This window comes from Gekko japonicus, unplaced genomic scaffold (genome assembly GCF_001447785.1).
Source record: "Gekko japonicus isolate JY-2015 unplaced genomic scaffold, Gekko_japonicus_V1.1 scaffold1338, whole genome shotgun sequence".
Lineage (NCBI taxonomy): Eukaryota > Metazoa > Chordata > Lepidosauria > Squamata > Gekkonidae > Gekko > Gekko japonicus.
The window spans coordinates 247,582-274,063 of record NW_015173168.1 but is presented as its reverse complement, the minus strand read 5'-3'; the positions used below and the strand labels follow the sequence as shown (position 1 = coordinate 274,063).

General features: G+C 43.8%; 1 protein-coding gene across 1 annotated transcript in view; it reads left to right on the top strand.

Annotated features, from left to right (window-relative positions):
* The window catches only part of LRRK2 (leucine-rich repeat kinase 2), a 149,513-nt gene that overhangs the window by 117,265 nt on the left and 5,766 nt on the right, over positions 1-26,482 (top strand). The window contains 11 exon segments of the mRNA XM_015422529.1: positions 145-245; positions 1,569-1,759; positions 2,502-2,662; positions 3,804-3,974; positions 5,342-5,442; positions 11,195-11,389; positions 13,255-13,448; positions 13,668-13,740; positions 14,112-14,296; positions 16,396-16,548; positions 17,195-17,403. Coding sequence (XP_015278015.1) covers positions 145-245; positions 1,569-1,759; positions 2,502-2,662; positions 3,804-3,974; positions 5,342-5,442; positions 11,195-11,389; positions 13,255-13,448; positions 13,668-13,740; positions 14,112-14,296; positions 16,396-16,548; positions 17,195-17,403 — 1,734 coding nt within the window.

The window sequence follows — 26,482 nt, the reverse complement described above, 5'->3', positions numbered from 1 at the left end:
CTTCTGAGAATATTCAATGCTTTGTCGTCTGCTCAGGAAAGCACAGCAAATCACCCTCAGCTTTGAAAAATAAGCCCTCTTAACCTGAGGAAGGATTGCATTCTGTGTTTTTCTGATGCTTGTCCCTGTTTTCTTTTGGGAAAGGTGATGGTGGATTTGGATCTGTATACCGTGCTTCTTATGGTGGTGAAGAAGTGGCTGTGAAGATTTTTAATAAGCATACGTCACTTAGGCTCCTAAGACAAGTAAGAGAAATTCCTGCTATTTAGAGAGTCACCAGCAGAAAAGGTTTTAATCCTTTTTTGAAACGAATAAATTTTTAAAAGTTTGTTTATGGTTATTTGCACAGTGAGAGCAAAGGCAGTCGTATCCCTTAAAGTGCAGAGCAAATTTTCCCATCAGCTGATCAAGCAAGACAGCTCACCCTCATAGAGGGTGGTTTCCTAATTTTTTTATAGTGGTGCCACACAGCATGGAGCTGTACATTACAAAAACATCAGTGTTAGCACTTTCAACATTGTACCAGATCTAGAAATTGGGAAAGAATCTCTTTTGTGGAAGGATTGGACAGATAGAGGGATTTTTACTTTGGATCAATTAATAGATCATGATAACGAGTTTTTGTTATTTTCTCAGCCGAGGTCTAGATATGGCCTGTCAACCTCTGTTGAATGGCAGTATTTACAACTCCAGCATCTGTTGGTATCTAAATATAGCCCTGCGGCACTGTTTCAGAATCTCCCAGGGGGTGCTGGCTACGGATTCCTTGGAATTACAGTTCATCTCCAGACTACAGAGATCACTCCCCCTGGAGAAAATTGATCCTTTGGAGGGTGGACTCTATGGCATTGTATCCCGCTGAACTCCCTGTCCTCCCTATGCTCCACCCCCCAAATCTTCAGGAGTTTCCCAGCATGGATCTAGCAACCCTACCTCCCCCACCCCCCACCAGTGGCCAGGGGGGACCTGGCAACCCTAGCTGGACACTACAGCACCCTTTTAATAAAGGATTAAGTAAAGTGTCTAATTGCTGGTGTTGAAACTTACAAGACATATCTCTTGAATATATGCTTTGGGCCTGTCCAGTTATTCAGTATTTGGGGGAGGAAGCAATTACTCATATCAGTTTTGTATTAGGGTATTTATTGATGTTTGATGATGCTTCTGGACTTTTTTAACTGTTTGCCTGTCTCCTGGAGGCTAACTGCTAGTCAATGAAAATGGACCCTCTGTGCCCTTGCTGTTGCTAGAAGACTTATATTAGAACACTGGAGAGGGTTTTTTTTGTCCCTGCTTCTGAATGGCCTATGGACCATAATAAAACCCACTGAACTGAACACTGGAGAAATAAATGGCCACCTCCAGTAATCCAGTATCTTGAGGACCTTACAACCTGATCAACATTTGAACAATTGACATATAGACAACAATTGCACATGGATATATTTTTAGATATTTGGAAACCTTTTATAGATGCTTACCTGTAGACTTGCTGCCATTGTTATATTTTGTTATATTTTTATCTTTGGGGGTATATATAAATTGCACCTGTATTTGATTCTGTTTAGGAACTTGCAGTGCTTTGCCACCTCCATCATCCTAGCTTAGTGTCTCTACTGGCTGCAGCAGTGCGTCCCAGGATGCTTGTCATGGAACTAGCCCCCAAGGGGTCTCTAGATCGATTATTGCAACAAGACAGTGCAACTTTAACCAGGACGCTCCAGCACAGGATAGCTTTACATGTAGCTGATGGCTTAAGGTAAAATGCTTATTTCAGTCCACAAGTGAAAGGTCGGTCTCAAAGCTTTTTTAAAAAAAAATTATTATTTTGTGTGTATATATGTTCACAAGTATGCCTTTGTTCACACCCAACAATGTTAGGCTCATGTATAAGTAGTAATTCTTTTTTTATTATTGCAGTTTTAATAATATATTTAATTGCTTGAATTACAGGAGTTCTGCTATGAGTGGTTTCATGTCTTGCACTCCAGAATAGTTATGAAATCATTCTTGCAGAATGAGAAACATAAATTTAATAATGTGCATAAGGCTCCAGATTCTGTGAAAGCAAGAATAAGTGCAAGTTGTGGGTGCTGTTCTGAGACAGCTAAGATGTACTAGTCTAGTTGGTGCAAATAGGAGTTGGTGCTTAACATTTCTTTATGTTTAACTAAGGTTATGTTTTCATTAATAGCTCTCAGTTCACTGCCTGTCATTTAACCTGGAGTGTGAAAAGTGTCCTAAATAAAATGTGGAATATCTTTTCTTTGATCACTCGGCAGGCAGTCATGTCACTCATCCCACACTGCCACGCTGAGCCCCAATCTACATCATAGGATGGTGATCAGCATAGGCTGAAGCCTCCCAGTGTATGAAAGGTTGGAGGTACACTTGGTGTATGTCTGACTAGTTCCCACCAGCCTTCTCAGCACATGTTAAGTGGTATTTGACATTGCTATAACACCTAGTTTTGATTATTCAATATTTTCTTTTTCTAATAGGTATCTACATTCGGCGATGATTATCTACCGTGATTTAAAGCCCCATAATGTGCTGCTTTTCACACTGTATCCTAATTCAGCAGTCATTGCAAAGATTGCTGACTATGGGATTGCTCAGTATTGTTGCAGAATGGGAATAAAAACCTCAGAAGGCACCCCAGGTATGAAAGTCATAATATTCATGTCAAAACGGAGTAACGCTGAAATATATCTGTGGGACCAAAGTTAAGGTGGTAGCACATGGAAGCAATGTGAGTTGCCAGGAGTGCAGATTCCCCAGCCAGTTCCTGAGCCAACTCCATCCTTCCTTTTGCGGGGCTGGGAAGATTGTCAGCTCAGTGACAGCTCTTCATCCTTAGGCATCCCTAGAAATGACACCTGCTTTCTCGTCTCCCACAAGTCTCACGTACCTTTGCCTAAGACCTTTGCCTAAGACCTTTGACCTGCTACTACTGATCATGACATGCTGGTGAAAAATTGGTAGAACTTGGCTGGTGTCTGTCATTCCAGTGGACTAGCCTATGGTAATCTATTGTAGCCAAACAAAACAGAAGTCCAGTGGTACCTTAAAGACTAACGTTTCCTCCAGTATGAGCTTTAGGGTCTATAGTACTACCCTTAAATAGTTCTCTGTCTGGGAAATTCCATACAGTTGAACTAAGTGCATAAGAATCCCAGAAAGGGATATTTCAGGTGTCTTACTTCCCTGTTGTTGGCCCCTCTTCATTTCCCCCAATGGCCCCCAATTTGTTTTCATTCTAGTTTAAGTCTAATTCTAGTATAGTTTGAGTGTGGGTGTGGGTGTGTAATTTGCTGGATTTTGGTTTTGGGGTTCTAGTTATCCTGAGCCTTTAGAATGAGGTAGCTTAAAAATCCAAAACAGTTAACTTCTTCCAGGACCATTCATTCATTTACCATGCATTATGTTTGGGCTGGGTTTTTTTGTTTGTTTTTTGTAATGTATGCTTTACATTAAAGCTTGAAATGAATGAACAAACAAACAAGATCATTTGGGGACTCTGTGGTTACCCTCATTTTCCTATGCATGCTGTATCTCTTCCTATTTGTGAATGTTAATGTGTGGGATTGAGATGGTTACTCTTATTACGTGATTCATAATCTCTTTCCCATAATTAACTTTGAGGAAACTCATATTCTTTCCAGGCAATAAATAGTATTTTGATAATTTTTGGGTGCAATTCCATGGGGCATTTAACATCATTTAATGTTTTTAAATTGATGACAAGTTCATTATCTTCCCAGTGAGAAGCATGACAATTAATGTATTGTGTATTTTTTTAGGATTTAGAGCACCAGAAGTTGCAAGAGGAAATGTTATTTACAATCAGCAAGCTGATGTTTATTCATTTGGCTTGCTCTTGTATGACATTTTAACAGCTGGTGGAAGAATATTAGAAGGCATGAAATTTCCAAATGAATTTGATGAACTAGCGATCCATGGAAAGTTGCCAGGTAGCTTTCATTTCCTTAATATTTAATTCAGGGACCTGAAAGTTGTGGCTGTCTTTGAAGTACGTTTCTTTCTAGTAGGCAGTCCTACAACAGGAATAATTCAGTTTTCAGAGGCAGAAATCTACTACTATTTCAGTAAGTGTAGTCTGGTGAAAAATCATGTGTATGTTAAGTGTACTTGATGTTTTCTGCATTTGCTTTTATGAAGGTATTTTAAATATCTTATGGTCCGTGGTGTAGGAAACGGAACAGCACAAACTAAGTTTAATAACCTTTCAGTTAACGATATTTAATGGAGAAGACTGGAGTTTGGTGACCTATTTTCTTTTTTTATAATTCTATATTTCTACTTTTGAAATTGTTTTATTGATAAATAGCAACTGACTTCTTGTATTTCTTCTTAAAACCTGACTCTTGATCATTATAAATGACATGCCAAATGATCAAGTTGGTAACTCTAGCCTCCCTGTGAGAAGGCAGTATGGCCTTGTGGTAAGATGACATTCTACCCCAGGTATCCATATAAAAAAAATTAACAGCTTGGCAAGGTGAATACTGGAGTTGCTCTGTGAGAAGAGGCTAAACTCAAACTACTTTTTTCAAATCAAACCTTTACTGGCATGCAGAATAAACTAGGACAGATTATAACATTGTCAAAATACAGTTAATGTATACAGTTAAAATTTAAATATAACATAGAATCATCACTGTGTCTTATCTTGACGAACCTTAATGGCACATTGAAGAAATGAAACAACCTTCTCAGTTATGTCCGGAAAAACATTATTCAAAATATATTGAACCTTAATATGATCAGTCAATCCTGTCTTACTTTTGTCAAAAGGTTGCAGAACGTGCTTCTTTTCTTCTAAGTTTCAGTTTGGAAAGGTAGCAGGATGTCAGTTCATGTGTTAATGGCATTAGCCAGAAGAACACAAGACCCTTACCTGAAACATTAAGAAGCTACATTTAGTCAATAAAAACTGCTATAGTCTTCTAGATATATGAGGAGGGGTCCTGTGGGTTATTTTGGTGAATCTCTGTCTGTTTTTGGGAATACATAGTCAGAGAAAGAAGAGAAGTAAGATTTGGGGTTTCTTTTGGAAGGTTGAGGTCAGTGAGACCTCAAAGAGGAATGAAGTCAATAAAATGAGGAGGAGAGATCAATATAAACAGAGCCAGTCCAAATGTGGCCCTGTTGATGAATTAATAGATGAATGTCTGTATGTTAACATTATCTCTTAACTACTTTCAGAGAGACAGTTCTCAAAAGGAGGAAAGGTGTTAAAAATATGTGGTCCTACAAGATTAATGCTGATCTGTGTAGGTTCTGTCTACCCAACTGACTTCAACCACTTATATTTCAGATCCTGTAAAAGAATATAGCTGTTCTCCCTGGCCAGAAGTTGAAAATTTAATAAAGAAGTGTTTGAAAGAAAATCCGCAGGAAAGACCTACATCTGCCCAGGTAGCTCATTTTTTGTGCTGTAGGCATGTTTAAACTACCGCTTGTCCCTCAACTGTGACAATATCACTCTAATTAACGTTGCAAATTGATTTATGATTGGTTGCAAAGACAACATGCTTATCTTAATAAGAGATCATATGTTGGGTTTGTCTTAATTATCCTTACTTAGAAGAAAGTACCAGTCAGTGGGAATTTCTTCTGAGGAAATATATGATCAGCCTGAAGTTATGCACCAGATGATGTTACTGGTGTGTGACAATACAGCATCACCCCTGTGTAGTTTAATAATAGTGGCTGTCATGATGCAAAGGCAGGCAATGGAAACCCACCTCTCAGACATCTCTTACCTTAAAAACAAGTGTAGCTGCATAACACTAAAAGAGCTAGAACTTCTGGCTGACAGACAGTCTTAGGATCTCCTGGCTATATTACACACATTGCCATATGATAATTAATTAATTAGTGGCTGTCGTTAGTTGGTTCAAGTGACTTGCATGAATGTGTGACAGTCCAGCCAGCGTGATGTAGTGGTTAGCATGTTAGCCTAGGATCTGGGAGACTCAGGTTTGAACCCCTGCTCTTCCATGGTTGTTGGAAGCTTATGGGGTGACCTTGGGTCAGTCAAACTCTCTCAGCCTAACTTATCTCACAGGGCTGTTGTTAGGATAAAAAGGAGGAGTAGAATGTTGTAAGTTGCTTTGGGTCCCCAGTGGGGAGAAATATGGGGTATACATGAAGTAAATAAAATATTTCCATTTCCATTACTGCTACCAGATTCTAGTGGATTCACCCAAACTAATGTAGGAGGCTGAAGTTAGTTCCCACTTCCTTACCCGTGACTTATTCGTGACTTATTCATGAATCCAGCCAAACATCATTGAAGGGAGTTTAAAAGCTCTGAACCCCAAAGTAAGGTTTAGACCACCATAAATCATAAACCCCCACATACAGTGGACTCTCTCCTTCAAGGGGACATATGGTGTTTCGTGGTCCAAAGCCCAGGTCATGTGTCAGCTGCTCCTAAGTGGGGTGCCCCCAGGACAATCACACAAGCGAACACTGGGGCCAGGGTGCATCCCAGAACAATCTTTGGACCACCCCAAATGACACATCCCCACACTCTGGAGACTATCCCCTGCAAGGAAACATACAGTGGTACACGGTCCAAAGACTGGTTCTGGCACCACAAGCTTCTTTTTGGACTGCCACAAAGAGGCCTGTATTTCAAACGAGGTTTGAATAAGGAACTGGGAAAACTGCATGCCCTCTGTACACCAGAATTAGGGTTGGACCACTACATGTCATATGTCCAAGAGGACATATGCTGTGTTCTGTCTCAAAGTGCAGTTCTTGTGCCAGCTGCTCCAAGTGAGCTGCCTCCAAGACAATCACACAGGCTGACACTGGGGCCAAGCCGCACTCCAAAATAACAGAAAAGGTACTGCTACCATAGGACCCACCATCAGGCCAGGCACTGTCCAAGAAGGAGGACAGTTATGACTGGGGACAATACACCTACAGAAACCACAGAAAACATCAGTGTTAGATTAAGCCATATTGGGACCACACAGTTTAAGTCTAATTCTAGTATAGTTTGAGTGTGGGTGTGGGTGTGTAATTTGCTGGATTTTGGGCACCCTGCTTTGGAGAAATTAGCACAAGAAGTGGGCTTGGGACCAGGAACAGTATAAGAGGGGAGAGTCCCCTGAACATGATGGGGTATGTCATTTGGTGGTCCAAACCTTATTTTGGGGTGCAGAGGGCATGCAGTTGTTCCAGTTCCTTATTCAAATATTCTTTGTAATACAGGCTTCTGATGGGCAACCCAAATAGATTCTCGTGGTGTCAAAACCAGATGTTTGGGCACCACTGTATGTTCTCTTGCAGGGAACAGAGTGTGGAGGTGTGTCATTTGGGGTGGTCCAAAGATTGTTTGGGGTGCAGCTTGGACCCAGTGTGTTCCTTTGCTATCATCCTGGGGGTACCCCACTTTGGAGCAACTGGCACATGAACTGCACTTTGGACTAGGAAACAGCATATGTCATCTCAGAGAGGAGAGTCCCCTGAACGTGGAGGTATATGACAAGTGGTGGTCCAACTCTTATTTTGGTATACAGAGGGGTGAAGTTGTTCCAGATTCTTAATCAAGTCGTCTTTGAAATACAGGCCTCTTCGTGGTACTCCAAATAGAGTAAACACACTTACCCCCAACACCAGACGAGTGGGTGTCTGTCAGGTGTAGAAGCAGGGCCAGGGTACTTTAATCCATCAGGGAGGCTGCCTGAGCAGAAACACCTTAGCAATGCTGCTGGGCCAGCCTCCCCAGTGGCTTTAGACACACTCCCACCCACTCCTCCTCCACCTGACAGGCAGTTGTCTGTCAGGTGCAGAAGCAGGGGCAGCGCATTGAAAGCCATCATGGAGGCTGCCCAAGAAGCATCTCCTTAGCAATCCTGCTGGCCCAGCCTCCCCAGTGCCTTCAGACATTCTGCCCCTCCTACATCTGACAGATAACTGCCTGTCAAGGGTTGGAAGGGGTGTGGAGTCCTTAAAGCCATCAGGGAAGCTTGCTCAGCAGGATTTCCTTAGCGCTGCTGCTGATTCAGCCTCCCTGATGCCTTTAAACACAATCCTCCCCCCCCTTACACCAGACAGGCAGGTGTTTGTCAGGTATAGGAGCAGGGCCAGGGTACTTTAATCCATCAGGGAGGCTGCCCCAGCAGGATCACCTTAGCAATGTTGCTGGCCCAGCTTAGCCACACTCCCACCCACTATGGAAATATACCCCAAATTTGTAGAAAAGTGGTTTCCTGTATTAGGTTATTTGTCTTATCTGGGTTCTAGAAAATTGGTTCATATGAACTTGCTGAATATCTGATTGCTCGGATGGTGTTTTGAATATGTAGGTATGTCCCACTCTTAAATATAACATAAATGAGAAGCATTTTTGTAAAGAAAAAAAAGTATGCCCTGCACTTAAAATAATAATAATAATAATTCAATGCCCAGGCCAAGCCTGTGCATCAATAAACCCAAAATAAGGGGAGCGCATTCCAACCATGACATCAACTCCCACTACAAAGTGATTTCTGAGAAACACAATCCCTAAGGGGGTATAAAAAGGGGCAAAATGTGTTCCCCCAACTGTTCTATGTGTCTGGAGGGTGCTGCCTCCTTGCCCCCCCCCAATTGGTCAATTGTGCAGCTCAGAGTTCTGAGGTAAAATCTGCCTGCTTGCACCCACCTCCTTCTGATTGCTTAGCTGTGGATTTCAATGTTCTGAGGTAAAAACGCAATTAAAAAAGACTGCAGACAATTGAGGACAGTTACAGAAATCAGCAATTCAAGACTCCTGAATAGGCTTCTCTGATAACAGCCAGCATTTATTTATTTATATTTATTTATTTATTAAATTTCTACCGTGACCTCCCCCCGAAATGGCTCAGGGCGGCTTACAAATCATTTAAAACCAACATACAGTTAAAACCAACAATTACACATATAAATACAGTACCATATAATCCCAGCTAATACATCCTGTGATAAAGTGCTAGTGTGACACCACCAGCATAGTCAGTTCTTATTGAAACGCTTGGCGGAATAGCTCCGTTTTAACTGCTGTACGGATCTGCTGGAGGTCCCGTAGAGCTCTGATCTCCTGAGGGAGCTTGTTCCACAGTGTTGGCGCCACCAGGGAGAACGCCCTGGTCCTAGTTACTGCTAACCTAGCATCCCTAGGGCTGGGGGGCCCAGATGGTTTTGCGTTCCCGATCGCAGTGCCCTTGGGGGAACATATGGGGAAAGGCGGTCTCTCAGGTAGGCAGGCCCCAGACCATTAAGGGCTTTAAAGGTTAAAACCAGCACCTTGAAGCGAATCCGGAACACTATTGGAAACCAGTGCAAGGACTTCAGCACAGGCTGGATGTGCTCCCACCTGGGGAGGCCCATCAACAGCCTGGCCACCGTGTTCTGCACCAGCTGCAGCTTCCGGAGTTGCCCCAAGGGCAGCCCCATGTAGAGAGCATTGCAGTAGTCTAGCCTCGAGGTGACCATAGCGTGGATCACTGACACCAGATCATTGTGTTCGAGGAAGGGGACCAACCACCTAATCAGCCAAATAGGGCAAATTGGAAACCAGCATGGCAATCACAGAGAGGTCCTTCAGTAGAGAAAAAAAACAGTACATATGTCTCACTTCATTTTTTACACTTCAGTCTTAGAATTCCTACAACAAATTTTATACTTCAAACTTCATCAGTATTATAAATGGATTTACAGAACTTAAATACCGTAGTGAAGCACAGGTATCAGGCTAGTATGTCATGAAAAAGCTTGTCTGCTGCAGATTTGCATGTTTTTAAAAACAAAACTTTTATAATTAACATTGAAGGTAGTCTAGTTGTTTATTGACAGTTTTGTGTTGCTTTGAAAAGTGCTGTATAATCTTTTTTAAATTGATGCACTTTGTCTCAGTAATCTTTATAAGTTGGACTGTTGGTATTGTCCTGACATTGCAGATGGTGAGCTAAGGTTGACTTGCTTGTCTGTGCCTGCCTACTGAATTCAAGGCAAATGTGGGCTTTTACTTCCTGGTTACTATCTCCTGACTGGAAGACATTACACCAGTTCTCAGTTAATTAATTGGCTTCTATATCTTGTCCATCTTCAAGAACTCAGAATATTTTACAGCAGGCCCTTGGAGGGCTGGATCAGGCCCTTGGAGGGCTGCAATCTGGCCCACAAGGACCTGGCTGTTTCCTGCTTCCTTTTCCAGTGCTGCTGCTGCTGCTACATCACATCTTAAATTACCAGATTTTCTCAATCGCACATGGAGAGATAGATAAGCAAGCCTCTCCTATGTGATTGAGAGAGTCTGGTAAAGCACTGGCTGAGGCTCCTCCCCCTCCTTCTCCCGGGGGGGGGAGGGAACCAACCAGAGCTCACTTCCTGGCCAGGCTGCCTCAATCGTATACAGAAGACAAAGGGAAACTTTTCTTTCCTTCCACTGGCTGAGGCTCCTCCCTGAAGGGAGGCAGGGAATGAGGGAGAGCTTGCTTTGCTGGGCTGCCTCAATTGCACGGCAGAAATACCAGGCACCTTTAAGACCAACACAGTTTTGTTCACGGTATGAGCTTTTGTGTGCCTTGCTACAGTGTGTGTGTGTGTGTGTATTCTGTGGGGCTCCTTATGCTGTGTGTGTGTTTTGTTGGGCTCCTTATGCCAGGGCTCTCCTGGGTGCAACTGGGTTCCCTCCCCCTTTTCACTGTGTTCATGCCCTCATGATCCAGTCTTTCTCAGTAAGAAAGCAATGTGAAAGTTAATTGTGTTTGTCTGTGTATGAAGTTTATATGTCCGCTACCTGGCATTACATTGTATGACACACATTGCCTGGTCCAACAAGGTCTCGTTTATGTCAGATCCGGCCCTCATAACAAATGAATTCAACACCCCTGGTTTACAATGTTTAAAAATTAAAAAGCTATACTCACCATTTATTTAAAGTGGGATAGCAATCTAAAATTAATACTCCAAAAGTGTACAATAATGCAAAGCAGTTACAAATCACTAAACTGCTGCTTCAGAATCAGCATTAAATATTTTCCTACACAAAATAGTGTTTTTGTGGTAGTGGCAGAGTGTTTTCATTAATGCATGGTGGATGTCTGCATATTGTAATGTAGAAAGCATTGCATGTAAAGAACTTCAGCAAGAGACGTTACTTACACTTGCATCTAACGTGATGTGTCTGCAGGTTTTTGAGATTTTGAATTCTGCAGAACTTGTGTGCTTGATGAGATACATCTCATTGCCCTGCGCCTCTGTGTCTGAGTGCATGGTTGCTACAAATCAAAGCTGTAAGAAGACAGGAGTCTGGATAGGTAGTGGGAACACGGAAGCATGGCAGCTCTCATTCATCGACTTAAATACAGATGAACATACTTGTCAGGTAGGTATTGACAAAGGCATTTACTACCAACTACCAGTGCTTCAGGAGATTTATCAGTTAGCTGAATGTTTTACACAAAGGACACATTTATCATGAACTGTATGTTTTAACACAAAATAGTTAAAATTTATAATGACAAGGCTGTTGGGAACAAGACTTGTAAATTCATAGGACCAATATCTCAATTATAACTTTGTATGCCTTTTTTATTCCAGCAAAAATAAATAAAAGGGCAGTTTTAGAAACTAATTTTGACTGAACAGTGGGATCAAAATATAATAAGGTGAAAAAATGATCCTAAATAAGTTTCAGCAATGGAATTGTTCAATAACAAACGTTATATACTGTCAGAGAGGGAAGCTAATTTGACTGCAGACATTTTATTTTAGTTTGTCATAGTTTTTATAGTATAGAAGATGATATGTCTTGTGCACACACATTTGTTAGCAGCTCATATTCCAAGCTTCTGTGGTTTCTTGTTCAGTTCTTTTAGGCATCAGGTTCTACCAGGTTAGATTTATTAGTATGTCTGGATTATGGCATGATTTTAGGGGGAAGCTATGCACAAAATGCATGCAATGAAGTCCTAATGTTTTGAGCAGCAGGGGAGAAGGGGGTGCCTGCAGTTTTCCCCCTACCCACACACACATAAAAACTGGGGGATTAGGTGAATGTTTATGTAAACATTCTTCTGAAATGGGAGGGTGGGGATGGAAGCAACTTGGAGATTGTTGCAAGTGGGGAAACAACTATCAAAGAAATGGTAAAGCATCTATCTTCTTAATCCTGTCAAGTCCGCCTTTTTCCATCTGCGGCGGGCACGGCAGTTGGTCCCCTACCTCGACCACGATGACCTGGCCACAGTGATCCATGCGACGGTCACCTCGAGGCTAGACTACTGCAACACTCTCTACTTGGGGCTGCCTTTGTTGCAAATCCGGAGGCTGCAACTGGTGCAGAATACTGCAGCCAGGCTGTTAATGGGTCTCTCTAGAAGGGACCATATTCAGCCTGTGCTGAAAGCGCTGCACTGGTTGCCAATAGCGTACCGGATTCGCTTCAAAGTGCTGGTGCTTACCTATGAAGCCCTATATGGCCAGGGTCCAGCCTACCTGAGGGACCGCCTCTCCCCGTATGTTCCCCCAAGAGCACTACGGTCAGGGGCCCAAAATTTGTTAACTATTCCGGGCCCTAGGGACATCAAATTAACTGCTACTAGGGCCAGGGCGTTTTCGGTGGTGGCTCCTACCTGGTGGAATGAGTTCCCAGGGGAGATCCGGGCCCTGTGGGACCTTATGCAGTTCCACAGGGCCTGCAAGACGAAGCTCTTCCGCCAGGCTTTCGAGTAGGAGCCGCCGCCCCTACTATACCACCACCGCCCTGAGGAAATATCTGAAACATCTGGATATTGAAGAAGCCCTAGCCGTGGGACTTAGCCGTGGTACCACTCGGAATTTTTGGACCTATGATTTGCTATCTTGGGACTGTTGGAAGTACTGAGTACTATGTTTTAACCGAGGATATTTTAAGGTGTATTAGATGTTTTGTATTATTATGCATTTGATGTTTTTATTATGTAAGCCGCCCTGAGCCTATTGGGGAGGGCGGGGTATAAATTTGAAAAATAAATAAATAAATATCTACATGGTTACCTACTGGTTTTGGAAAGATAAAGGAGTCAATCAAATGAACCCTCTCCAAAAAGTTTCATTCAAAGGGGAGGGGGAAGATTAAAAGTAATACAGGCTAGAAGGATTGTTTTGGTGTTTTGTGTTTATTACATACAATTCCCATGAAAGGATTAAATCATAGAAAAATAAATAGAATTCTATCAAGGTATTTTCCTTTCCTTTTTTGTAATTTAGGGCATTACCGATTCCAGAATATTATGCATGGTTCTGGTGACACTTCCTACAGAAAAGGAAAACTGGATTGTAGCGGGAACACAATCTGGTTCTCTGTGGGCCTTTCAGACCCAAGATGAGAAGCACAGGCACCAGTTGCAGAAGATGTCAGATTCAGTCACATGTCTTTACTGCAACCCTTTTGCAAAGCAAAGGTACCGCTGGGTTTCTCTGTGGATTAAATGTTGTAAATTGACTTTGTTTAGAGCAGATTTTCAGAATAGTACAAAAAATAAGCGTCACTCTACATAGAATGTTATGTTTGTGCACTCTTTTTAGTGCTCAAGACTCTATCCGTAAGAGGATTCTGTGTGTTTATTGTATGATGAATTTATCTGAGTGACTCATTTCTATACTTCCATTTTTTGTTTCAGCAAGCAGAAGAATTTCTTTTTAGTGGGTACTGCTGATGGACAGCTGGCAGTTTTTGAAGACAAAGCAGTAAAGGTACAGATACGATTGCTTCTTTCAAGAATTATATAGCAATGAATCACTTTAATGCATTTCACTTTCTCATGCATGTGGAAAGGTGCCTGTCCCTTCATTTTTCTTTTATGATTTTATTCAGTGATGCAATGACAATATGGGTAAATGGAACGTTTTTGTTTGAATGTACTAACAATAAATATTCATCTTTAGAACTTCCCTTCTATAATGCCTGAAAGTTGGTGTCCTTTTGACCTTCTGAGCCACACTGTCCCCACTATCACTGGCTAGCTTTGTGTATTTTATTTATTTATTTTACAGTTTGCCTTTCTCACTGGGACTCTAGGCTGTTTTGAGATTTTCCCCACTCACCTGCTGTTCTATTGTTTCAGTGCAAGGGTGCAGCACCTTTGTGGATTTTGCCACTTGGGAATGTCAGCACTCCACTTGTATGTTTAAGTGAATCGAATTATTCATCTGAAAAAAATGTCATCTGGGGAGGCTGCGGAACAAAGATAATCTCATTGTCCAATGACTTATCTATTCACAAACTCATTGAAACAACAACAAGCCAACTGTAAGTTTTTTCTTTATTTAATAATATGTTTTTTCTTTTTTGTGACTGGCTTTTTTCTCAGAAATTTCATGGGTGTTGGGAGGCGCAAGGGGGAAGGGCTACTGATCTTCCTGATAATGTTCTTAGCTGTGTATTATTGGTAGCAGCGGGTGAGTGGAGGACAATAGCTTTAAAAAAAACCCTTCACCAGTTGTAAAATATAATGTAGTAAGATAAACAAATCTGTTAATAGTTTTCAAACATATGCTAAGTGACTCATTCTCATTTGAGCAAGCTCTTGGTACGTACATACTTGCAAACATATTTTTGAAGAGTTCACATGCACTTGTGCCCAGGGCTTTTTTTGTAGAAAAAACCCAGCAGGAGCTCATTAGAATTACAGGCCACACCCAACAGCAGAAACTCATTACAATATAAGGCCACAACCCTGACAGCACAGCTCATTAGCATATCAGTCCACACCCCCATGCCTTCCTTTGGCTTGTCCGGGCACTCCGCGGCTGTGGGGAGCCCGGGCGAGCCCCCCCCCTTGAAGGGAAGGGAGTTTAAACTGCCTTCCCTTGGCTTGCCTGGGTGCCCCACGGCTGCAGGGAGCCTGGGCAAGCCGCCCCTTGGAGGAGAGGGGAGGCAGTTTAAACTGCCTTCCCATGGCTTGCCTGGGCACCCCACAGCTGCAGGGAGCCCGGGCAAGCCCCCCGTTGAAGGGAAGGGAAGGCAGTTTAAACTGCCTTCCTTTGGCTTGCCCGGGTACCCTGCGGCTGCAGGGAGCCCGAGCAAGCCAGCCCTTGGACAGACCAGGGAAGGCACGGGAAGGCATTTCAATGCCTCCCCAATCCTTCCAGGGGGCCCCTGGCCTGCCCGCCTTGGAATTGCCAGGGGGGTCGCTCTCCAGGCCTTCCCTCTGTAGCCACGAACGCAGAGGTTTTGGCTGTAGTGGGTGTGGCCAACTCTGAAGCCAGCCAGAACTCCATTCCTGTGCGTTCCTGCCCAAAAATAGCCCTGCTTGTGCGTATTTCCGTTGTTCCAACCCATAGCTTGGATTCACTGATAATTTCTGCTAACTGCCCCCCCCCCCATTCTGTTCTTGGGAAACCGGGAACCCTCAGGAGTGGCATGAGAGGGAGTTGGAGGTTTGCCACATGAGGGCAAAGGAGTTGTAGAGACATTTGCCCCTCTTATGTCCATTGATTAATTGTAATGGGAAGGGGGGAAGCTAACAGTAGGCATCTTCAGGATTGGTAACATCCAGCTCAGTATTGTCCACTTCAAATAGGGTTCCCAAGTACCTACCTACGATCCGGCGGGAGACACATGCTTCCCCGCCGGAAGATTCCTGCATGAAACACAGGCGCTGCACTATTCCGTCGCCCAGATGTGACGTAGGCACGTAGCTGGGTGACGCTCTGGTAATGGGACTGGAAACTTGATGGTACCATCGAGTTTCCAGCCCCGTTGCTAGAGTGTCCCCTGGCTACGTGCCTACGTCACATCTGGGCAATGGAATAGTGCAGCACCTGTGTTTTCCCTGTGGGAATGGTCCCGCGAAGAACTATACATCCCCCGCCGAATTAAGGTAAGTACTTGGGAGCCCTGACTTCAAACAATCTTTAGAGAAATTGTATAAGTAAAATACTCAAACTTGCTTCAAATTCTTCTTCAAACTGGTATTAATGGAAAATCTTCCACTGATTTACATGTCCACTCCCAACTCTGGAAAGAATGCTTTTTATGTTTTGTTTGATTACAGTCCAACTTGGATCCAAATTAAATTATACCTCTGTAATTGTCATGAATGTTGGCTGCATTCCAAACAGCTCCACTGCCATGCGCATAGGAAAGATCTCTACCTCTCATCTCATTTGTGCTATGTTGCATGTGACTGTTGAGAGTTCTCTGATCCTTTGATTAGCTCTTCAGGGCTGCTGGGGGAAGGGAGGCCTTCAGTGCATGTGCAGAAAGCCACAGCCACCATTTTAGAGCTCAGCCATTGACTACAACCCACTGAGCTTTATCAAAGGTGTTTGAGTGCTCAACGTTTTTGTGATTTATGTGATATGATTATATTGAGTGTCTGTATCTTCTGATTTTTTTCTTCTCAGATTATGCCACAAAGCTTACAGTGATGCCAATATTATTTCAATAGCAGTAGACAAATCAATCTACTTGGCAAAGAAGAATAGTTATTTTGTAGAGATTTGGGATAAGAAGACAGAGAAGCTTTGTGAACTAATAGACTGTGTACATTTCCTAAAGTGAGTTTTTGATTATACATGGAGAGATGCCACTGGGAGAGGGGGTGATGTTGGTGGCTAGGTGATTTTTAAAATGAAATGCTAGTGCTGGGGGGGGGGGGCAAAACAACCCTTGTCAGCCTTGGTAGGTATTTTTGGGTTATCGCTTGCAAAACAATGAAGCCAGGTCAGCAGCACCTAAAGAGATCATGAGCCCAGCATGCTGCCTTTTCTCCTCTTCTCCTTATTCCTTGATGGGTTCATAAGGGGAAATTTGTATATATTTAAGAAATGTGCATATATTTATGAATTGCTTATCTGTTAAAAAAATAAAAGTATAGCTTAAACTTGTGCCAGTAAACTAGTCATACAAAGCATTCTAATTCAGAATCAAGAGTTTTGGTTCTTTCAAATTTATTTGATGCATTGTGTCAGCAGCCCCATGTTCTTCTGCTAGATGTTTCCTGTTAAACATCTAAAGAGAATGGGAGAAATCTCTCCGATTCAAAGCACTGCTGTCCTGTAACAGAACAGTGGCTGTGCTAACAAGACCTCTGCTGAGAATCCTGTTTCTGACAGTGTTAAATACCAAATACTTGAAATATCCTGTTAGATGCAAAAAAGGCACTGTTTTTAAAATATAAAATGCCTTCATGTTTTGGTTTAGAGAGGAGGTGCCAAATCTGAATAAAGAATCCAAACAAAGCCTTGCCTACCCAGGAAGAGTGAAGAGTATCTGTTTGCAGAGGAATACAGCCCTCTGGATTGGCACAGGGGGAGGGCATATCCTGCTGCTTGACCTCTCCACACGCCTCCCCATAAGAATCATAAGCAACTTCTGCGATTCTGTGAGACTCATGATGGCAGCCCAGCTAGGTAAGTGTAGTGGCTGCTGACAAAATTCTCCTGGTGCCTGAGAATGGGGCAGTAGTATAGTGCAATCTTAAGCAGAGTAACATCCTTCTGAGCCCATTGACTTCCAAGGGAGTGTAACCCTGCTAAGGACTGCACTGTTACTTACCCTTCTTTATTTGTAATCTCAGAACAATAGTGTTAAACCCTCAATAACCCAAAGGAAGGTTATACCAGTATATGTTTTTTCATGTTCATTCTGTATAAGTATATACCTTTTTAAAAAAACAACAACAATCCTTTATATGTGTGTGTGTGTATACACATACACATATCTCTCCTTATATATAATTGAATAGTGGGTGCCAAAGTTCTAAAATGCACTCCTTTAGTGTATGGACGCTTGAACTGTCAGTCAGAAGATGCTGGCTGGGTTGACTGGCTGCTTTGTGCAGTCCCGCCCAGTGTTTCAAGGTCTTTTGCATATGGAAGCTGATTGGACTTCACTGCATTCCACACCTCAAACTCACCCCCCTCCCCGCAAGGCAGTTGGAATGTCAGTTGCATATGGAACCTTCAAGGTCTTTTGCATATGGAAGCTGATTGGACTTCACTGCATTCCACACCTCAAACTCACCCCCCTCCCCGCAAGGCAGTTGGAATGTCAGTTGCATATGGAACCTTCAAGGTCTTTTGCATATGGAAGCTGATTGGACTTCACTGCATTCCACACCTCAAACTCACCCCCCTCCCCGCAAGGCAGTTGGAATGTCTGGTGGTGTGTAGGTCCCAGGATCATGTTTTAAAAGCTGCCTGGGGAGATGGGGACCTCAGACAGGTTACAGTGCCATAGACTCCACCCTCCAACCCAGCTATTTGCTCCTGGGGAACTATTGTTGCCAATCTTGGCCCAGCACCCATCAAACCATTCTCTTCAACCCCCTGCTGTGCAGCACACTTTCCCCTAGGGTTGCCAAACTCCAGGTGGGACCTGGAGATCTCCCACTGCTACAATTGATTTCCAGATGACAGAGATCAGTTTCCCCTGGAGAAAATGGCTGCTTTGGAGGGTAGACCCTATGACATTATACCTGCTGAGTCCTTCCCCCCCCCCCCCCCGCCCAATGCTGCCCTCTACAGAATCCACCCCCCAAAACTCCAGGTATTTCCCTCCTTAGAGCTGGCAACCCTACATTCCCCTCAATGCCTGTTGGTAGGCAACTAAGCTTGGTCCTGTCACCTACTTTGGCCTTTGGGAGAAAACACATTGGGGCCAGTCCTGATAGGGTTGCCAACTCCAGATGGGAAATTCCTGGAGATTTGAGGGATGGAGCCTGAAGAGGGTGAGGTTTGAGGAGGGGTGGGACCTCAGACAGGTAGAATGCCATAGACTACACCCTCCAAACCAGCCACTTTGTCCTGGGTAACAATTGCTGCCAATCTCCAGGTGAGGGCTACAGATCACTCACAATTACAACTGCTCCTCAGGTAGCAGAGATCAGTTCCTCTGGAGAAAACAGTGGACTCTGTCATTATACCCTGCTTAGGTCACCACAGCAAATTGACACTGTTTGCCCAAAGCCAGAGCACTCCCCCAGAGCCTCTTTCTAGATCTCGTTGTATTGCTTTCACAACGGGCTTTACTGCTAGTATATGTATATATACATACACATGATTATTGTTGAAGATGCACTGATTATAAAAAACTGATTAGAGGTGTACCTGGCCTTGATACCCATTATGATTATAAAATTCTCGTCGTAGGATATTGAAAAGAAGTAATTCAGATATCAGGTTACTGTTACTAGTGGGTTAACATGCTGCTAAAGTGAATCTAGCCTCTGGTTCGGGGGGGGAGGAACACAGCCTCACTACTATAATATTTTAATGGCATAGAAGGCAAGGAGTGTAGCATTACCTATAACGTATACTCAGGGGTCGTTTCGTAGAAAAAGAACTAGGGGAACTCATTAGCATATGCCACACACCCTGATATCACCGGAAGTGTGTCATAAGGCCACACACCCTGCCCCCAACGGTCCCAGCCGCCACCGCTGGTCTTGCAGCTCCACTGCCGAGCCCCACAAGGGGCCTGGCGGTGGACATGCAAGGTCGGCGGGAGTGCAAGGAAGCCCTGCGAAGGCCCTCCCTGGCCCCAGGCAGGCAGGGGTGGGGAGAGGCAGGGGGGAAGCAACTTACCCTCCCTCTTCTCCTGCCTCCTCCTGGCTGAATGAGGGCCGGAAGCGGGGCGGCCGGAAGCAGGGGGCGGGGCTTCGTCATATGCCCCACCCCCGTACCTCACCTGGGGGAACTGTGATCCCCCACGACCCCCCCCAAATGACCTCTGCGTATACTTCATCTTCGTGGCTTCTGTGCAATCCCTTATGGGACCACGTTTGTGCAGGTTAGCCATGGAGATTGAGTTTCTAAAGCTTTCTAGTGCTTTCCATGGTGCTCAGAGGGCTCTCCCTCCCTGCACAGGACACAGGTGGGGAGAGGTGCTCCTCCCTCAGTCCTCCCTTCACCACTGTGGAGGTTGGATCATTCTTTCTTGCTTTCTTAGTTTGTTTACTTCAGTGTTCCTGCTTTGTTGGGAAGTAATTTTTTCTTTGTTGGAAAATGGTGCTTTTCAAAAAAAAATGGTGCTTTTCAATGGTGCTTTTCAAAAAAAAGCCTGCCAAATAGCACACAGGCTAAAGAAGATCTCCATTTTGAGGGCAAGGAACCTTTTAGTGCATGGACAGATTATATATTAGATAGGATGTGGAAGAACAAGATCGCCACTAAGATCCTGGGGGTTACAGGTCCCCCCCTCCTATACCTATATGCCCTACTATTTCCCTAGGCACGCGTCTCATTCTCAGTACCACTGGCCATGTGGGTATCAGCCACCATCACAAATACACCCTTTTGTCCTCATTATGGGTTCCACCAACAGGGAAAGAAGCAGCAGAGAAAATACCATAATAAATAAGCCCCTCATTCCCCAATGGATCATAATGGCTGGCGTGTCCAAAGGCCAGCTTGCCCGGGCTCCCTGCAAGCCATGGGGGGCCCAGGCAAGCCAAGGGAAGGCATTTTAAACTGCCTTCCTTTCAAGGGTGGGGGCTTGCCCAGGCTCCCCACAGCCACGGGGCACCCGGGCAAGCCAAGGGAACACATGGGGTGTGGCCTATTATGCTAGTGAGCTGGCTGTCATGGGTGTGGCCTAATATGCTAATGAGTTTCTGCTGTTGGGTGTGGCCTATTATGCTAATGAGTTCCTGCTGGGCTTTTTCTACCAAAAAAAGCCCTGAATACTACCACCAAGTTCTCCATCAACAAGCAGGGGGGAAAGGAGTCTCTGGCCCTTGCAGCAGATGCTCCTCAAATCTGGCACTGGGCTATGCTGAGACAGACACCTGTACATGCTATATGCATCACCAGAACTTCCAGTCCTACAGCAGATTTCCTCAGCCGGTTGACCACTTCCACTCAAGTGGTCTGTTACGGAGTCCTATCTATATCCCATCTTCCTCCAGTGGGGGTTCCCTTGTGTCGATCTGTTCACCTCCCATTTCAACACAAAGTGCACCTGTTTTTGTTCCCTGGCAGGATCTGACCCGGACTCCGTCTGGGATACCTTCCAAATTTTGTTGTTGTGGTGGGTGTATTTCTCACAATTCCTCGTATTTCTGTCCTAAGCAGAGTAATCGCCAAGCTGAGGGCAGAGTACACCAGGTATATTTTAATAGTCCCTTTCTAGTGCCATTGGGTATGGCTGTTTGGAATCTGTCAAAGGGCATGCTCATTCCATTTTGAAGTGAGGCCCGTATGTCCCATATACATTTGTTCTGCTTCCACAGTGTCCAATCACTGAATCTCACGGTGTGGTTGGTGAACCTACAGTAACATGAACTGACAGGGTGGCAGAGGTCTTCATCTCCTTGCTGAGACTATCAACCAAGAAGTCCTATGCTAATAATGGAAAGATATAGGTCTAGCCATAGCCTCTATTAGGTTAATTTGGGAGCCATCTCAGCGTTCCATGATAATATTGCTGGTTTTACATTTTTTCAGCCCAGCTGTCTAAAAGTTTTTAAAGGGTTTGCTTAACTTGTACTCCCAAGTCTTTCCTCTACAGTCTTTCCTCCAGTTCCTTGGTGGAGTCTTTCCATTGTTTTATCTGCTTTGATGTATAAATCCTTTGAGCCAATGGCTACCCGTAACTTGTCTTTTTTATCCTATAAGATTTCCTTTATGCTCATCCACTCATCAGTAGGCAGGGTTAAAGGTTATGGGTGCTGCACTGCTCCCCCCCCCCTTACCAAGTTTCATAGGGACAAGGTCATCATTTGCCCATGTCTGGACTTCCTTCATAAATTTATTTATTTATTTATTTATTTATTTATTTATTTATTTATTATATTTATAACCCGCCCTCCCCGCAAACGGGCTCAGGGCGGCATACAGATGGGGCCAATCCCCAATACATAAAACATAAAAACCCGGGAATCGCCCCTCAGAGAAGGACTTGTTGATAATCTCCCGTAGGGCACCTCGCAACCCCTCATGGCCAGCTCTAATAAGCCAGGAGGGGCACGGGTCAAGGCTGCATGTGGTTGGTCGCACAGAAGCAAGCAATCTGTCAGCTTCCTCCAGACTGAGTGGGCTGAAGCACTCTAAACCCGGCATCAAAGATGTGCAAGGGGCCTCAAGTTCACTCATTGTATCCAAGGGGCCTCAAGTTCACTCATTGTAAAGTGGTGTCCAGTTTTCATCTGTTTCAGGACATTGTCCTCCCTGTGCTTTTTCCCCTCTCCTCCCTGTCTGACAGAACACACACTGCTTGGGATGAGAATGAACCGATTGATGAAGAAAACATGGATTTTTCCCTGTTCATGGTTCATGAATCAAAATTCATGAATTTTGCCCTGTTCATGGTTCGTGAACCAAAATTCATGATGGGACTCCTCTTACAGGTTTAAAGAAACCTTTACATAAAGGTTGCAATAAAAATGGCCTAATGTCCGAGGTATATGGCCTATTCCTGGGAAATAGCAACATTTTCTTTTGGGTTTGAATTTTGGGTTCATGAACCAAAATTCATGATGGGACTACCGTCACAAACTTTTAAAGGAGTTCTTGGAGGTCTGTGGATAGAGCAGAAGGCAGGCAGTTAAAGGGACTTTCTGTTCCCAGCGAAAGCTGCAGAAACAGCTGAGCAACAGGGAGCAGCCTGCTCCCTGCTACTCAACTCTTTCAAGCTGTCTAGTTCAAAGGGACTGCACAAGATAGCCCAAAACAGCTGAGCGGTGGGGAACAGGTTGCTCCCCACCGCTCAGCTGTTTTTCAGGCTTTCTGCAAACTCCATTTAAAGGGACTGTGGTCCCTTTAAACGGGGTTTGTGGGGTCACAAATCAGTTCAGTTTGCAAATGCACCTTTCAATTTGGTCCATGGTTTGGACACGAACCATGAACTGAACTGACACAAATCGCATTTTTTTTGGTTCATGCCCATCCCTACGCACTGCACATTCTGTATGTGAGGAAGACTTCACTGTTTTATTTGCAGTGGACTAAAGACTTCTGCAAGAGGGACCAAATATCTATGCTTCTCTTGCTCCAAAAAGGGACACACCATTTGCACCCAAACTCTCTCCTGCTGGGTTGTTTCTGCAATTAAGCTTGCTTATTCTCTTTTGAAAGTAGATTGTCCTTTTCCAGTCAAGGCACATTCAACTAGAGTTCAGTCTTCCTCAGCTGTGTTTCTGAGTAGAGTGTCCTTAGAAAACATCTGCTAGGTGACAACATGGTCCTTGCCCTTCATCAAACACTGTTTTGTCAACATGGACTCCAGAAGCAACACAGCTGTGGGAAAAGCAGTGTTACAATCATTCTTCTGCTGAGTAGCCCATACCCACCTCCTTGGTAAGTGAGCTTGCTAGCCTCCCAATGTGGGATTGCACAGAAGCCACAAAAATGAAAACAAGGTTACACTTAATCTGTGATTGTTGTTCATCAGGTGGTCTTCTGTGCAAGTCCACATCCCTCCTTCCTTTCCCCTCTGTGGGCTCATCCACTGGGAGACTTCTGTTGTCCATTGCAAAAAAGGGGGGTATGAGGGAGCAATGCTCTCCCTGCCTATGTCATGTGCTGGTTAGGGCAGGAAATGCCAGCGTGCACCAGAGGGGAAGGGGGGTGCTTTGAGTTCCTTGGAAAGCACCAGAAAGCTTTAGAAATTTCATCTCTGCAGCTGGCCTGCACATGTGCAGTCCCCTGTGTGCAGCCTTGTTATATTGTGTAAGAACTTGCAGAGACTAACTGAAGAATAAATGTTGCAGAAAATTAGTACATAGCAGAATGACAGTACCTTTTTCAACAGAGTCTTGAGGCACCTTAAAGGTGCACAGATTTATTGTGTGGCATACATTTTTGTGAGCCAGAACTCACTTCTTGCATCTAACAATGGCTGCTTCTGCACAGAGCTCTTGCTCCATGTCTGTCCCCCTCCCCACAGTGGATTGAATTTTGGCTTCCATGTAACATTGTTGTACTTCCACCAGCCTTCCAGGATTTCCACAGCCCTGCTGCAATTTCCCTCAAATCTGCTTTGATACAATATTTCCTGGGAGGTCATCCCCAAAGTGGATTTGAGAAAATGTGGAAGGGACAATGCATATTTTCTCACTTCCCACATCTAGCACCATTTCTCCTTCTGCCCACCACTTCCTTCCCTGGTGAGCTTTTTGTCTGATTACACTATAAAAGTATACTGACAACCGAGAATTTTCTTTTAAAAAGTTAAGGGGGCGGGGAGGAAAGCACTGAGTAAATCTTGCCGATGCAGAAGCAGTGTCGTAGCTGTGAGTGCTTGTGCATTTGTATCAGTGAGCAGAGCAGAGAATAGCAACCAAAGTAGAATCTGGCTCATGAAAGCGTGTATGCCACAGTAAATTGGTTGTCTTTAAGGTGCCACAAAACTCATTATTATTTTGGCTGCTGAAGTCAAATAGAGCTGTCTTTCCTGATCTGTTGAACTACATCCATTGTTTGTTTTGTTTCTCTGACAATTCTGACCTATTTTTCTTTTAAAAATTAAAACATTGGATACATTACTAAATCTTAAAACTTTGCTTTCTCCAAAATTTTCAGGAAAATAATGGTTTTAAGCAAAGTACTTCACATGTTCTGAAGTTTAACAGCCTGTCTTTTGACCAGTTCACCTGTCCCCTTATTCTTGCTTTTACTCATTCTTGTTTTACTCAGTAGATTTTTCAGATGTGTGTGTCCTTAAAACCAGACAAAGTGAAGTGCAGCCTTATAAATTATTCTTCTGTGGCAGAAAAATAAATTAGGAAGAGAGTAAGGAACTCAGCAGGAGAAAGATATTCCGGCATTGCATTGAGTTTACTTTAATATTTGCTTTGATGAAAATTGACAGATTTAATTGGCTGAGAATGATTTGTTGATGGGAGGTCGCCCACCTGCTGCTGATTTTTAGGAGTATCTTTTTAAGGCCCTTTTCCAGTAATCCACCCCTGCGATGAAGTTCGTTTTAGACCATGTTAATGAAACACCATGAAACAGAACAAGTGAAGTGATCATTTGGGGTCAGATTAGATAGGAGCCCACATGCGTACAGCATCAAAGTTCAAAGCTTTTTGCCTATGACATTCACCCACATGTGTACAGCATTTGCCAGTATTCTTGGTCCAACAAGAAAACTGTGCAAAACAATGTAAGCAATAAATAAGTTGTAAAATAAATGTTCGATTATCCTTCTTCAGTTGGGCAATGTCTAAAAGACTGCTTTGTTTGAAAAGGAACTTTTATCTAATAAACTTAACTGTATAAACAATCAATAGATGGGGGGGAAGGGGAACAAAATTTAGAACCACATGTCCTCATTCAACAGCATTAAGAAAGTCTTGTAAAATATTTTACTGATTTGGTGTACAGAACAAACTGTTAATAGGTGGAGTATGGGTTCTACTTTGTCACCCTGCAGTGCATGTCCCCTTTCCTACTCCTATCTGGGTGATCTGGCATGCAGCCATAGACTCCTGTAACTGCAGCTGTCCTTCCAGAGAGAGCAGTGGGGAGACCCTTTTTGAGGGTCCTTAATTGGGACCCCAGAAATGTAATCCTTCTCCAACTTGGAGACATTGTAGAGGAGTGGGCAGCAGGGTGAAGTTCCCTGTGTATTTGGTATGTGTCGCTTGCAGGGGGTTCATTCTATATACTTTTGAGCCTGCACCTGACATTTTCCCCATAAGCACTTTCCTGGGGCCATCTTCTTTGGGGAGTCATAACTCAGACCCCCTAAGTCCAATCAGCATGTAACTTGGAAGTCATGTAGAGGAGATCAGGGGGGTCCCCTGCAAGTCTGATGTCTCTAGCTTGTAGAGGTCCATTCTGTACCTTCCTGAATCTGTGGCTGTTATTTCCTCAGAAAGCACTTTCCTGGGGTACCCTTCTTTGAGGGGCTTTAACTCGGACCCCATGCAAGTTTGGTGTCGCTAGCATGTGGGGGGGGGGCTTCTACTGCATCATAGACCTCACAAACTGGTTTGTTTGGCACCTAAAAGCTTGTGATGGTTTGTGGCTCACAAACTGGGCATGCCACAAGCCGAAATGAACCATATTTTCCCAGTTCATTCCCATCTCTAATAGAACCCCAGACCAATAGAGCCAGTTTGGTGTAGTGGTTAGATGCGCAGACTCTAATCTGGGAGAACTGGGTTTGATTCCCCACTCCTCCACTTGCACCTGGCTGGATGACCTTGGGCAAGCCATAACTCTGGCACAGCTGTTCTTGAAAAAGAGCAGTTTCTGTCAAGAGTTCTCTCAGCCCCACCTACCTCACAGGGTCTCTGTTGTGGGGAAGGGAAGGGAAAGGAGTTTGTAAGCCGCTCTGAGACACCTTTGGGTAGTGAAGGGCGGGGTATAAATCCAATCTCTTCTTCTTCTCTTCTTCAATAGCAACAGACTTACTTGTTCCTACGCATTTCTGAGAACTGGTGAAATTTGTGATAAATGTAGTGAATTTATTTATGAGCTTATTTATTTGTCTAACTATCAGCTTTTGTTAGCTTCAGAATTGTTATTTTCTAGGTCTTTT